The sequence below is a fragment of the Tenrec ecaudatus genome, chromosome 1 (genome assembly GCF_050624435.1).
Source record: "Tenrec ecaudatus isolate mTenEca1 chromosome 1, mTenEca1.hap1, whole genome shotgun sequence".
Taxonomy (NCBI): domain Eukaryota; kingdom Metazoa; phylum Chordata; class Mammalia; order Afrosoricida; family Tenrecidae; genus Tenrec; species Tenrec ecaudatus.
In genome coordinates this window covers 255,342,504-255,356,448 of record NC_134530.1, presented here as the reverse complement: position 1 = coordinate 255,356,448, position 13,945 = coordinate 255,342,504, and the positions used below count along the sequence as shown (strand labels likewise).

The 13,945-nt window shown below is 38.3% G+C and overlaps 1 protein-coding gene across 4 annotated transcripts in view; it reads right to left on the bottom strand.

The window, feature by feature from the left end:
• Positions 1–13,945, bottom strand: part of CDC42BPA (CDC42 binding protein kinase alpha) — a 318,565-nt gene that overhangs the window by 44,101 nt on the left and 260,519 nt on the right. For all 4 annotated transcript variants that reach the window (XM_075531439.1, XM_075531457.1, XM_075531449.1 and 1 more), the window contains one exon: positions 5,034–5,139. In XM_075531439.1, coding sequence (XP_075387554.1) covers positions 5,034–5,139 — 106 coding nt within the window. The remainder of the gene's footprint in view (positions 1–5,033; positions 5,140–13,945) is intronic.

The following is a 13,945-nucleotide window of genomic DNA, read 5'->3' as shown; positions in this document are numbered from 1 at the left end:
CCTTCCTTGATTTGTGAAGCCACTTCTTTGTGAATTAATTTTCTTTTTTAACAAATTGTGCTATATTGAAATTATTTGCCTATTTAAGTAGTTTCCCTTCAGAGACCATGAACATGGTGGTGCTCTGGCAGGGACAAACTGGCCTTCCTCGCTTCCACATTTGGCAGAAATCTTTGTCCCTCTATGACCAGCCCAGTGTTTCCCAAGGAACAGATATTTAGTGTTCGCTGGAAGAGTGAAGAAAATTCATCATTAATACACGTCCACCAAAAAAAAGAGTAAGCTGTATTAGCCCTCTATTAATTACACTGAACTTTAAACCAAACATGGCAAGTGAGTTTTGCCACCTCGATTATAGACTTTTCTTTATTGCCTCTCTAAATAGAAATCCACATCAGACTTCTTGAACGTAATCAGACAAGGAGACTGTAGCTCTCTATGAACCAAATAAATTACATATAAGATGTATGGATTGCTACAAGACCTGTAAGAGCCCCCAATAAAATAACTTATTAATTTAAAAATGGTTTGAAGAACAATTACATGATTATAGAATCTCAAAAAAAGAATTGTATAAACTATTTAAAAATAAATAACTTCTCTAAATTCCTTGAATATATTATTATGATAGGTACACAATAAATCCAAACCCACTGCCACATAACTCAAAGCGACCCTATAGGACAGGGTAGAATTCCTCTTCTGGGTTTCTAAGGGGGTAAATTTTTATGGGAGCAGAAAGCCTTAACTATATCCCCAGGAGCAGCTTGGTGGGTTCAAACGGCCGATCTTATAGTTAGTGGCCAACAAGCAGCCCACTACGCCATCAAGGATCCTAAAGAACATAACAGGTACTAGATTTATATTGATGATACTATAGGTGAGAAGTTGTGGTATGACTCATTTGGTTATTCTTGGTGATTGAAACTGTTCAATGTCATTATATTATGACATATATTTAAACTGTTGCTAGGTGCTGTCGAGTCAATTCTGATTCACAGTGACCTTGTGCACACAGAACAAAACCCTGCCTGGTTCTGAGCCATTCTCACGACTGTTGCTATGTCTGAGCCCATTCTGGCAGTCACTGTGCCGATCCAATCTATCCTCTTTCTTTGGGTCACAAGGAAGAGATGAACCAGTCAAGGTGCAGTATAGCACCGATGAAACACCCAACTTTTCTCTAGTTCTTTAATGCTTCCTTCCCCCAAAAATCATGTGGCCTCAATTCTACCTTACAAATCATACTAGACCAGAACATGTACACTGCTACAGATAAGAGAGCGCAACACAGGGAATCCAGGACAGATAAACCCCTTGTGTCCAACAATGAGAATAGAGGTACCAGGAGGATTGGGGGAATGTGGTGGGAGAAAAGAAGAATCGATACAAGGGTCAACATATAACCCCTTCCCAGTGGATGAACAACAGAAAAGTAGGTGAAGGGTGACAGGATATAAGATATGAAAATAATAATCTATAACTTATCAAGGGTTTATGAGGGAGGGTGGTCAGGGGAGGGATGGGGAAAATGAGGAGCTGATAACAAGGGCTCAAGTGGAAAAAAATGCTTTGAAAATGATGGCAGCAGTCAGGTTGCAGGGTAGCAACGATGAAATATACAACTTTCCTAAACTTTTTAAATGCTTCCTATCCCCACTATCATGATCCCAATTCTACCTTACAAATCTGGCTAGACCAGAGGATGTACACTGGTACAGATAGTAACTGTAAATGCAGGGAATCCAGGACAGATGACTCCTTCAGGACCAGTGGTGAGAGTGGCGATGCCTGGAAGGTGGAGGAAAGGTGGGGTAGAAAGGGGGAACTGATTGCAAGGATTTACATATAGCCTCCTCCCTGGGAGATGTCGGACAGTGTAAGATATGACAAAATAATAATTTATGAATTATGAAGGATTCACGAGGGGGGGAGGGAGGAGGGAGAAGAGAAAAAGAGGAGCTGATATTAAGGGCTCAAGTAGAAAGCAAATGTTTTGAGAATGATGATGGCAACAAATGTACAAATGTGCTTGACAAAATGTATGTATGTATGGACTGTGATAAGAATTATACGAGCCCCCAATAAAATAATTTAAAAAAAAGAAAAAGAAAATGAGATGGCAGCATACATGCAAATGTGCTTGACACACTGGATGAATGTATGGATTGTGATAAGCGATGTAAGAGGCCCCAATAAAAGTATTTAATAAAAAAATCTTATTTTTCATTGACCTTCTACTTTATCAAACAAGGTATCCTTTTTCTGGGACTGGCCTTGCCTGATAATATGCCCAAAATATGTAAGACTAATTTATGCTTAAGTGCTAACTACTATGTCATGTTTAGGATTAAGTACTTCTAAGGCTGATTTGTTTTATCTTCTGGCAGTCCATGGTACTTTCAATATTCTTTATCAGCACCGTAACTCAAATGCATCAACTCTTTTATTGTCTTATTCACTGTCCAACTTTCACATGTATGAGGCAATTAAAAATATCATGGTCAGACCTCAAAGTAACAATTTCTCTCTTCAACGCATTAGAGGTCTTGCGCATATTCACCCAATGCACTGTATCATTTGATTTCCTGACTGCTGCTTCTACTTTTAAGCTATCCATCAGGCAGCATTAGCTAACTTTATCTTCTACTTTCTATTGTTCTTTAACAACCTAAGGGAAGTACATATGACACAGAATTAAGGGATGGCAGTGCTGAATTTTAACCCCAGGTGACCAGGTTCAAAGGGTGCACATCTAAGTATTAATAATACTGGCATATGCATGATATGTCTGATACTCACTAGGTGAGCTTGAGATCCTAAAACAAAAGTATAAAGAAAACAAACTAACAGATATCATTGGAGAATTGGGTGAATGAGAATTATTATTTAAAATATTTAAAACCAATAAATTTGTTCAGAGAGGGTCTAGATGAATCTATTTAAACAGCTCCTACTCTAAAGGTGAATTCAGGGAAATATCTGGTAAAGAATCAGAAAAGAATTTACAGACACATACAAATGGGGAAAATGAATATTATTAAACCAACAGAGGCAACAGGAACTCATAATGATTTTCAAAAACTATACAAACTTCTGTGACAAATTATATTCAATTATAAGTGGAGGTCTAACATCTTACATAGGTTGTTTCCATTATGCCGGGTTCCACTCCAACAACTCATTTTTAAGTTGGTTCTGAGGTAAGATGAGTATGTCATTTTATTTTTCATATTATTAATGCCAATATTTTTATAAATTTGATCATTGTATTTGGAGGTTGAAAACATTACATATAAATATACAGGCATATTTTAACACACACACATACATACGACAAATCATTTTGAAAAATGACTGCAAGTGTCCTGAATGTGTTTCATCATGTTAGGAGCTACCTGTTTTGCTAGCAAGCAAAGGTCTTGACTCCATAAGGCCTGAGTTCTATCTTAAATCTAAAATGTCAGGACTCTTGGAATCTTTAGGGGCTGTAATGATTAGCACAATGGTATTTATAAAATGCAACAAAGGCTGAGAATAGTTGAATGTGTCTCCTTAGCTTTGTAATGTAGCCTTCAAGATTTTGAAGAAAAGAGAGGTACAATTTCATGATCTAAAACTTTGGAAGGGAAGGAAGTCTGAGAAGTTCTCAGAAAGTCCTACTGTGGAATTGCAAATGATTCTGAAAAATAAAACATGGCAGGGGACTTAAAGCCAGGTAGCTATCCTCTTCCAGAGAAGATTTTTAAAATGACAATTACAAACATTTATAAGCAGGGGCTAAATTTCAAATTCACTAAGTCTTGAAAACTAAATACACACTGTATTTCTTTAGCTTCAGTTACAACGTTCTAGTCAATCCTACTAGAATTACTTAGCTAGCCTCTTGCCTTCCTCTTAAAGATGTTTTCCAGGGCTCTGTTCTTGTACTTGTCTTCTTTTCACTGACACGCCCCTTCTGGATCATGTTGTGCATATTTATGACTTTGTGCACTCATAACTTTCAAATCTCTAATTTTCAACTCTAACCATTCCCACTGGTTCCAGATCCATGCATGCAAACATAGAATGTATTGCCTTAATATACTATGACTGTCCCCCTTAGGCAAAGCATTCAAAGATAGGCTAACTATAACCATATACAGGAAAACAACAAATGCACTGACGGTGATTACCTATATTCTGTTAGGACTCCTCTAACCTTAAGAATGTGAGCATTAGGAAATGAAAACTCATTAAAATATGTACTCACAAGTATTTTTGTCATTCTCATAAGATACTCTAGTGTCTTGTGTAATATGAATAATCACATAATGCAGATCTTGTTGGATTAAAAAAGTATATTTCCAAAACTTACACAAGTAATACATATAACCATAATTTAAATAATTTTTATTTCAGAAATCCTATAAAGAATAAACACCCAAACAAATACTCTTTGTTTTTTACTCAAATGACCTCTGATTCTTTCTCCTTCCTCTCTCAGAATATAAACTGTTCAAGGCAGGCCCTTTATCTTCTCTCATCTACTACCATATCTCAGAGGCTAGAAGCAGGCAATCACAACATGAGCCAGGCAAATCAATTAATGGGTAGGTAGAAATTGCTACTAATATTAGGGATAAAATAATTTTTAAGCATAGTAGAGACATTTAATACTACTGAATAGATACTGTGTTATTGACGTTTCAATAATAAATCCTATAATATATTAAATAAGGTTAAATTGAACAGTTTTCAAGGATAACTTTCATTTCTCCTGTCATAAAAGTAGTTAGCACTATTTTTTAGAATCCACAATTCACTTAAGTAATGAAAGAGAATGCAGCATGAATGGATCTCCCTAGAACAGATGATCATCTGTCTAATGACCATCCCCCAGTTTTAGCAGGTGCTCAATTTATTATTTCTATCCCTATTATGCCAAGAAAATCAAATGAACAGGGAAGACAAACAAAAATGTATACACCTGTTAAAGAAAATTAAGCTATTATAAGAATACAAATTCACATATCTGTCCAGGTTGCTCTTACCTTCACACGAGCAGCCTTGTCTGATCAGACCCACCATCAATGAGGTACACTGATGACACTTAGTAGGGGCAGTGAAAGACTTTACGAAGAACTGATGCGTCTTCCGCTGCAAAACAAAAACACACATTGATAATAAAGAAGTTCCATAATGTGACCCCCCTGCTCCACATTTCCTATTCAAATGTTTTCTAAGTTGATGTAGGATAAATCTTATTTTGGACATCTTTTAATTTATGCTTCCCAAAAATTTTATTAGAAAATACCATGCCAAATGAAACTAAAAATAATATAAGAAGTTAAATGAGAATTAATTCTTTTGAACGTCACTTTAAAAGTATATAAAACAAACTTAAGAGTTTGGAGGCTCACAAACCTTGACTTTAGGACTTTATAAATTTTTCTTTGGCAAAGCATCAAATAAAATCTGGTATATTTATGCCTATACAATAATATAAAGTTAATATGGTTTTCTAGAAAAAAACCAAGAGAAATGTAAAGTGTTTCTCTCTACTGTAAATCATGCATTTCATTTTTCTGGAGCCAGGGCTAAAGAATATGATTCGCAAATCTGTTTCTTTCCATGGAAACAGGCAATATTGTAATTGTACAGATTAAAATACACACATCATTCCAGAGACAGATGGCAGCTTAAAAACTCTTAGTGAAAACAGGGGAAAGAGGCTTGATTGTCACATACAATTTATAGGCTTTTGCAAAATCTCATTATTCTCAGTTTGTCACCTGAAGAGAATTATCATATATACTCGAGTATAAGCCGACCCCAGTATCAGCCAAGGCACCTAATTTTACCACAAAAACGGAATTAAAAATGTACTGACAAAAATTGGCTTATATACAAGTATATACAGTAAATTTATGGCCTGTTTCAATTACTCTACAAAATTAGTATCTTGGGATAGCTGTGTGGATTGGAGAGATAGTCTATGAGAGGGTGCCCCCCAAAATCTTGAAATTTTTCAAAGCAATGTATTAAAATTTTTTTTACAAAATAACCTTATCACCTTCAAAGTACTCTCCCTAACGCTTAATATATTTGTCAAATCTGAGGTTCCATTCTTGGAAACATTTCTTTAACTCGTCTGTTTGGATGGCTGACAGCACCTTTGTTTTTCTCTTCCCCTCTTCTATTTCATCAAATCACTGTTCTTTCATGTCCTTCTTCATTCACAGAAACAAAAAGAGGTCACAAGGAGTTAGGTTAGGTGAGTAAGGTGCATGGAGAAGGAGAGGCATGCTGTCTTCTTGCCAAACACTGGCGCACTGAAAGGCTGCATGAGCAGGTGCATAGTCGTGGTGGCAAACCCAGTCCCCCGTCTGTCACAAAACATGCCTTTTTTGTCTCACAGTTTTTTCTCTCATTCAACAGAATTTTCATTAATAGGTGCAGGACAGCATATAAGTGTGAAGTATACAAAATCGATCTCATTATAATCCACACAATATTTCTTAAGAGCTTATAAAAAGCAGGCTTTTGAAAATGCATATACTGTAACAGATTTTTGTTTAAATCATTTAATTGGAGGCTCATACAAGTCTTTTTTTTTTGAGGGGTGTGTGTGAATAGTTTTTAATAGGGTGGTTGGTGGTTTTTACAAATATATGGCAAAATCAGGCAATGCTGCCCCGGCATTGGACGCAATCTGGGACCACAAGTCAGCGCACTCCTTTGCAACGGGTCCTGTGATGGCTGAACCTTTCATCTCGCCTTTATTGTCACGATGGCCCCGCATGATCTTCAAAATCAAGACACACACCGTCTTTACTCAGATAGGACTTCCACTGCCGTATCACCACTGCAGGATGGACCTTCTTTCTGAGCTCGGTTTGCCTTTCTTCACTGTGGCCATCACCATGTCACCCACTCCGGCAGCGGGCAGTCTGTTCAGCTGGCTCTTGATCCCCTTCGCAGAGATCATAGATAGTTTTTTGGCTCCCATGTTGTCAGCACAGTTGATCACCACTCCGACCGGAAGACCCAGGGAGATCCAGAACTTTGCACCGGAGGAACCACCATGTCCTCGCTTCGACATCTCGAACGCAGGAGAGACCGGCTCAAACTCTTGTCACAATCCATACATATGTCAATTGTGTAAAGCACATTTGTAAATCCGTTACCCTCATCATTCTCAAAACATTTGCTCTCCACGTAAGCCTCTGGCATCAACTCCTCATTTTACCCCCTCCCTGTCCGCTAACTCCCCACCTCTCAGGAACCTTTGATAATTTATAAATTATTTTGTCATATCTGGCACTGTCTGACATCTACCCTCACCCATTCCTCTGTTGTCTGTGCCTCAGGGAGGAGGTTACATGTAAATCCTTATAATCGATTCCCCCTCTCTACCCCACCCTCCCTCCACTCTCCTGGTATTGCCATTCTCACCACTGGTCCTCAAGGGATCATCTGTCCTGGATTCCCTGTTTCCAGTTCCTATTTGTGCCAGTGTACATCCTCTGCTCTAGCCAGATTTGCAAGGTAAAATTGGGCTGATAACAGTGGAGGTGAGGGGGTAGGGATGAGGAAGCATTTAGGAACTAGAGGAAAATTGCATGTTTCATTGTTGCTACACAGCACCCTGACTAGCTCATCTCTTCCCCACGACCCTTCTGTAAGGGGATGTCCAGTTGCCTATAGATGGGCTATGGGTCCCCATTCCGCACTCCCCCTCATTCACAATATGATTTTTGTTTTTTGATGCCTGATACCTGATCCCTTCGGCACACCGTGATCACACAGGTTGGCATGCTTCTTCCATGTGGGCTTTGTTGCTTCTGAGCTAGATGTTTGCTTGTTTACCTTCAAGTCTTTAAGACCCCAGATGCTCTATTTTTTGACAGCAGGTCACCATCAGCTTTCTTCACTACATTTGCTTATGCACCCCTTTGTCTTCAGTGATCATATCTGGGAGGTAAGCACACAATGATATGATTTTTTTGTTCTTTGATGCCTGATACCTGATCCCTTTGGCACCTTGTGATCACACAGGTTGGTGTGCTTCTTCCATGTGGGCTTTGTTGCTTCTTAGCAGATGGCTGTTTGTTTACCTTCAAGTCTCTAAGACCCTAGATGCTGTATCTTTCTGCTACTGTTCTGAATTGAGTGACCCCTGTGAAAGAATTGTTCAACCCCCAAAGGGGTCGTGACCCACAGGTTGAGAACCACTGTTCTAAATAGAAAGTTTGATTAATAGTCTGACCTGGTAGAATGAACTCCAAATACACTAAACACCCTCCCCCCCCGCCAACATTAACAAAAATCAAATGAGCATCATCTTGTTCTTGGGATTCACTTGACAGCTTTTTGGGGGTAAGGTGACGATGACATCCGTCTTCCACTGGCTTGACTGATGTTTACTTTCAGGGGCATCAGAATGACATCATGTCTTGTCACCAGAATTGACCTTTGAAAAAAATTCTGGGTTATTTTGGAGCTGTTCTTTCAAAGCATGGCTGTTTCCACTAGATGCTCTTTTTCCTGGTCAGTCAGAACCCAAAGCACAAATCTCTCAGTGACCCTTCACATTCCCAAATTTTCTGTTAAAATTCGGTGAACCAAGCTCCAAGATATCTTCTCCATCTCTTCAATGGTCCATTGTTGGTTTCAGAGCAGAAGTGCACGGATTTTGTCAACATGTCCATCCATTTGGGAAATTAATGGACATCCTGAATGATACTTGTCATCACTCAACATTTCACCTTCGTTGAAACGAGAAAACCACTCTGACACTTCAGTTTTCCCCACAGCACTGTTCTTGTAAGCTGTGTTCATCACCACAGTGCAGCATTTTTCCCAAGCAGGAAGCTCCACCACCAGAGTCTTTTTTTGGGTGGGAGGGAGGGGGGGGACAGTACCCTCATGTAACAATTCTTTAGAAGGCTCTAATTCTCCAATTCACTGTGGTCTAGTTTCATTCCTGCCTCCTAGAGTACTAGGTGTGTTATTTGGGTGGTCTGAGGCATAGTCTCTACTACATTCCTCAGAAACAGCTTTCTAGAAATAAATTCTGTGATCCTTACATTTCTTAATAGTTTTCTGGGACCTTTATTCTTTTAATAAAACCTCTGGCTTGTAGTTTCTGGGTGATCAGAAATATGTTGCTCTGGTATTAAATGTAGTTGCTGTGAAGTTTGATAACATTATCATTCTTCTGTGAGTAACACTTTTTGTCGGATCCCACAAATTTCCCTTTTTCTTTATAGAATTCTAGACATCTTTTGTTTCGACTGGATCAGTTTTCTCAGCTGTGCCATGTGCTCTTTAATTATGTTTCAAATCTGCTTTTATTAAGAAATGTGCTTTAGCACAGCTTTTAAGATTTTTCATTTTGTTTTTCAGGGTCTCTTGTTTTATGGATATTGGTTCATTGATAAATTTACTATCAAATTTTTGGTCAAATCATCCTTTTTACCCTTTTCTCCATTTTTGAGCACAGTGAAAATACCTTCTCTGTATCTCTTATTTTTCATGCCATTATCTCTTGATTTACTGTTAATTTCCCCTGAACAGTTTTATTGGCACTTAATTCACATATCATACAATTCAATAGTTCAATTACATCAAGAAGAATTGTACAATTATTATCCAAATCAGTTTTAGAACATTTTCTTGTTCTTGAAATCCTTACAGGTTGGCTTTCAGTTTGGAAATGGTATTTCGTTATACATCTACTTCTTTCTCCTGAAATTTTTCTTCTCTTACCAAGTCTTTCTTTTTCAACCTTTTCATATAGGATGTTTTCTATATGTAATTTATATTGTTATTTTTCAGTTTCTATCATTTATTAATTTTCCCCCTAAATAAGCATTGCCGTTTTCATTGATTTTGCAGGCACATCTTTCTCACATACTTTCATGTTCATTGGAATGTTTTATCCATTTTCTTTTTAAAAATCATTTTCTTGGGGGCTCTTACAACTTTTAAAACATTCCATATATCAATTGAATCAAGCATATCTGTACATATGCTGGCATCAGCATTTTCTAAACATTTACTTTCTATTTGAGCCCTTGGTATCAGGTCCTCTTTTTCCCTCTTTCCTTCCATCCTTCTTTTTTTCTTGTAGTAATTTTGTATGAAATTGTTTTAAAATTGCTCATTTTTAAGTGACATGTCTTCCCCCCCCCCCCCTGTACTTTTATGAGGGAGAGGTGCGTCGACACAGTTTTCCTAGCTACCTGGCTTTAGACTCCATTTTCTGGTATTTTCCTAAGGCAATAAATAATGTTATACAAACGTTCTCAGGCCCTTCACCCATTATTCTTTATACAAACTGTATGGTCAGCCATTTCTCTTTAAGACACAGCTTTGGTCCAAAGGGCATTCAGAATTGTCAGATTTGTGGATTCTTAACTCTTGCACTGTCAGCTCTTCCTGAAGTTTACTGTGGCATGGAGCCTGCAAACAAGCTTCTCTCCAAGTGTCTTGCTATTCTCAGAACTTTCCAGATGTACCTGATGATGATTAGGTGATTTTCTGACTCTCGGTGGCATTTCATTTTTCCTCTATTTTTTTAAAATCACAATTTTAATACTGTGTAGATTGGTAGATTTGGGGATGCTATTCTCATCCCTTATTGTTTAGGTCTATGCTGGGTCTTTTTGATTTGCTGTTCTACATCCCGTGCCTCCTTCAATGAAACTGAAACCTATGCTGACTTCCTAGAATCTAATCACTGAATTTAACTGACACATCACCCATGCATATTTAATTTTATATGATTTTAGACTACTTTAAAAAAGGAGGTGTGATTCACACATTCACTTATAATGTTATTTGATTGATAAAGTAATGTGACTCATAAATGTATAGGGATAGCACATTATTAATTTGCTTTCCTCCAATTTATATGTTAAGTTTGAATATCTCTATAGTTCCTTTGGCACTTTGATTTGTTTAAATGTTTATTCAGTTTTTGACCAGTTAACCGTTATGTTGTTTCCCCCTTGCAGACATGATTCCTGTGTCTTCTATTTTGCCCCCTCACCAACTATGCATTTTTCTAGGAGCCCCAGGGGAATAGTGGGCTATGCATTGGGCTGGAAAGCGCAAGATCACCAGCTGCTCCTTGGGAAAAAGACAAGTATTTCTGCTCCTGTACAGATTGACTGCCTTGGGAACCCCAAGGGGCAGTTCTACTCTGTTCTACAGGGTTACTGCAAGCTGGCATCATTTCTACGGCAGTAAACTTGATTTTGGACAGTCTTGTCTGAGTGGTATATTACAGTTTATTTCTAATCTATTTCTCTTCCTCGTTTTCTCAGTTCTTGCCTCTGATACTTTAAGCCCTTATTATTAGGTTCATATCCATTCATGACCATTTTATTTTATCTACTCTTTTAAGTAAACTGCCTTCTTTCCTGTCTTTTAATATTTTATATTCCATTTGCCCTATAAACAAGACGGGGATTCAAGAAGTTCTAGAAAATCTCTAGAAAATCACTAGAAAATCTCCATGGTCTTCTTTTAGTTTCATTTTTTTCTACAAACTTTATGAAATTTCTATTTATGACCCCAACTTTCCTTTATTTTCTACTTTTCCATAAACATTAAAAATTTTAGTTGCTAATATTGTTTGTTCCTTTTAACTTAAGGTTCATAATGCTTACTTCCCTTATCAATATTATGTGAGCATATTTATCTGATACTATATGCCAAGCACCAGTTTTAGTTCTTCACAAACATTAAAATGGGGGGAGATATTGATTAGATTATGAGTGATTAACTGGGCTAATTGTGCTTGACATCCTGCTGGATATAAAATGAACCATCCTTGAGGTGGGGGTGGTTAGGTGTTCACTACCAGCAGGAGAGAAGAGCCAGGAGTGTAGTGTGTCCTGTGGACCCTGGGATTCCTGCATATTGAACCTGTTTAATACAGGAGACACTTTGACGCTGGAGCAGCAGCAGCACCACCACCAGGAGACACAGCAGGAGGCAGAGCAATGGATTTCCTAGTTCACATATCAAGTAAAGCTGAGTGGTTTACTTGACGGTGAATTGTGGAGTGGGATACCTCTGGGCAACTAAATGGGGGATCTGGATTTGCTGACCCAAAGAGCTGGAGCTCAGTGCCTTCCAGTTCAGGCTTATAGGGGAGAGATGTGCCCTTTGGGCATTTATTAACAAGCCTAAAAGAGTCTTGTAACATTGTCTAAAGTAAGGCAGAGGCCATGCCAAGAAACTAAGGGACAGAGAAGCCCCGCAGAGAAGAAACTGTCTATTTTTTTTAAACTGTCCTTACAAACAAATGTATTTTAAGTGTTTCTCACATGAACTGTAATTTGTTAAGTTCCCTAATAGACCCTATAATTGTTAGTGTAGGGGTAGTGAATTATTTAATGTGGCTTTTCTAGCCAAAGTCTCTTACACTAAACAACCTTTCCTTGCATTGGTCTTCTAAGAAAGTGGGAAAAATACTGACAAGATTCACCTGTGAGTAACTTCAAACAAGATTCTCCGGGGTGGCATCCGGTTGTGCATAAAATGAGCCCTCTGTTAGAAGCAGGAGGAAGGATCTCATTACCAAGAAGAGCCAGAAGTGGAACATATCTCTGGACCTGAGATCCCTGAGAAGTGAACTTCCTGAATCCAAAAGACAGCTATAATATCAGAGGAGCAGCAGCAGAAGCAGGAACCAGAGCATGGAACAAAGTGATGGAGCAAATAAAGATGAGTGCTTTTGTGCAGGAGGCTGGCTTGTGGAGTAGGGTGCCTCTGGGCACTTAATTGGGTAAGTTGGACTTGTTGATCCATGGAATGGAGCTGAGTGCCTTTGCACTGAGGCTCCCAGCAGTGGGTGCTTCTGGGCACTTAATTCATGACATCGGGTTTGCTGACCCATGGAGCTTATGCTGAATGCCTTTGGGTTGATGCTTATAGCAAAGTGGCATGTACCCTATGGGCATTTATTAGCAGACTTGACATAACTTTGTAACATGTCCTGATAAACAACTCAACACCCTGAGCATTTCTCATTGGTATTACAACTTACTAACTTCCTTAATAAACAATTTCATCAAGAATTTTGTCTGAGTTCTGCATAGACATTGCAGTGGATTTATTAGAACCTAGACAAGTAAAATAGAAAATATGAATTAAGTCAGCACAGAGAGTAGCATCTGTAAATTCTGTGTGACCACTGCAACAAACAGACACCCAGAGACAGAGGTACAGCGCTGTAGGGGAGAAGGTTGGTGTCAGAATACAGTAAGAAGGGATGGAGTGTAGAGGCATATCTTATCTGTGCCTTGAGAGTTTGAGAAGGTCAGATTTGACCCCGAGCCATTTCCTCAACAGTAAAGTCCTCTAAGATACCAACTTAACTTTATTTCAAAATCCTCCCATATTTATTCAAGTGTTTTTCTTTTCTTATGGAGCAAGGAGTCTTACTGGCACAGTGGGTTAGGTGTTGGACTGTTCCATAGTAAGGTGAGTAGTTCAAATCCCCCAGCTGCTCTGTGGGAGAAAGATGAGGCTATCTGCTCCTGCAAAGATGTATGGTCTCCTAAATCCTAAAGAACAGTTCTACTCTGTCCTATAGGGCAGCTCTGCGGAGGAATTGACGAGATGGCAGTGGCTTTGGCCTGATGGAGTATTTACAAAAGATGGTTCTGTATATTAAGCCTTCTAAATTCTTGTGCACCTGACAGCATCTTTGACTTGCTCTTATTATAAAGTAATCGGACAGTTGGATTAAAAAGCTTACACTCAAGCTCTTTTCTGTAATACTTTTCAATTGTGTTCTTTTATGTCACATTGCCATTATCAGTCTGATATCCATTAAATTTTTATCCTTTTACACAGAGGATCTGCTCTTACTCTTTAAAAGTTTTTTAGAATTTTCTCTTGATCTGATAACCTTGAATTTTATTGTAATGTGTTGATGTGTGAG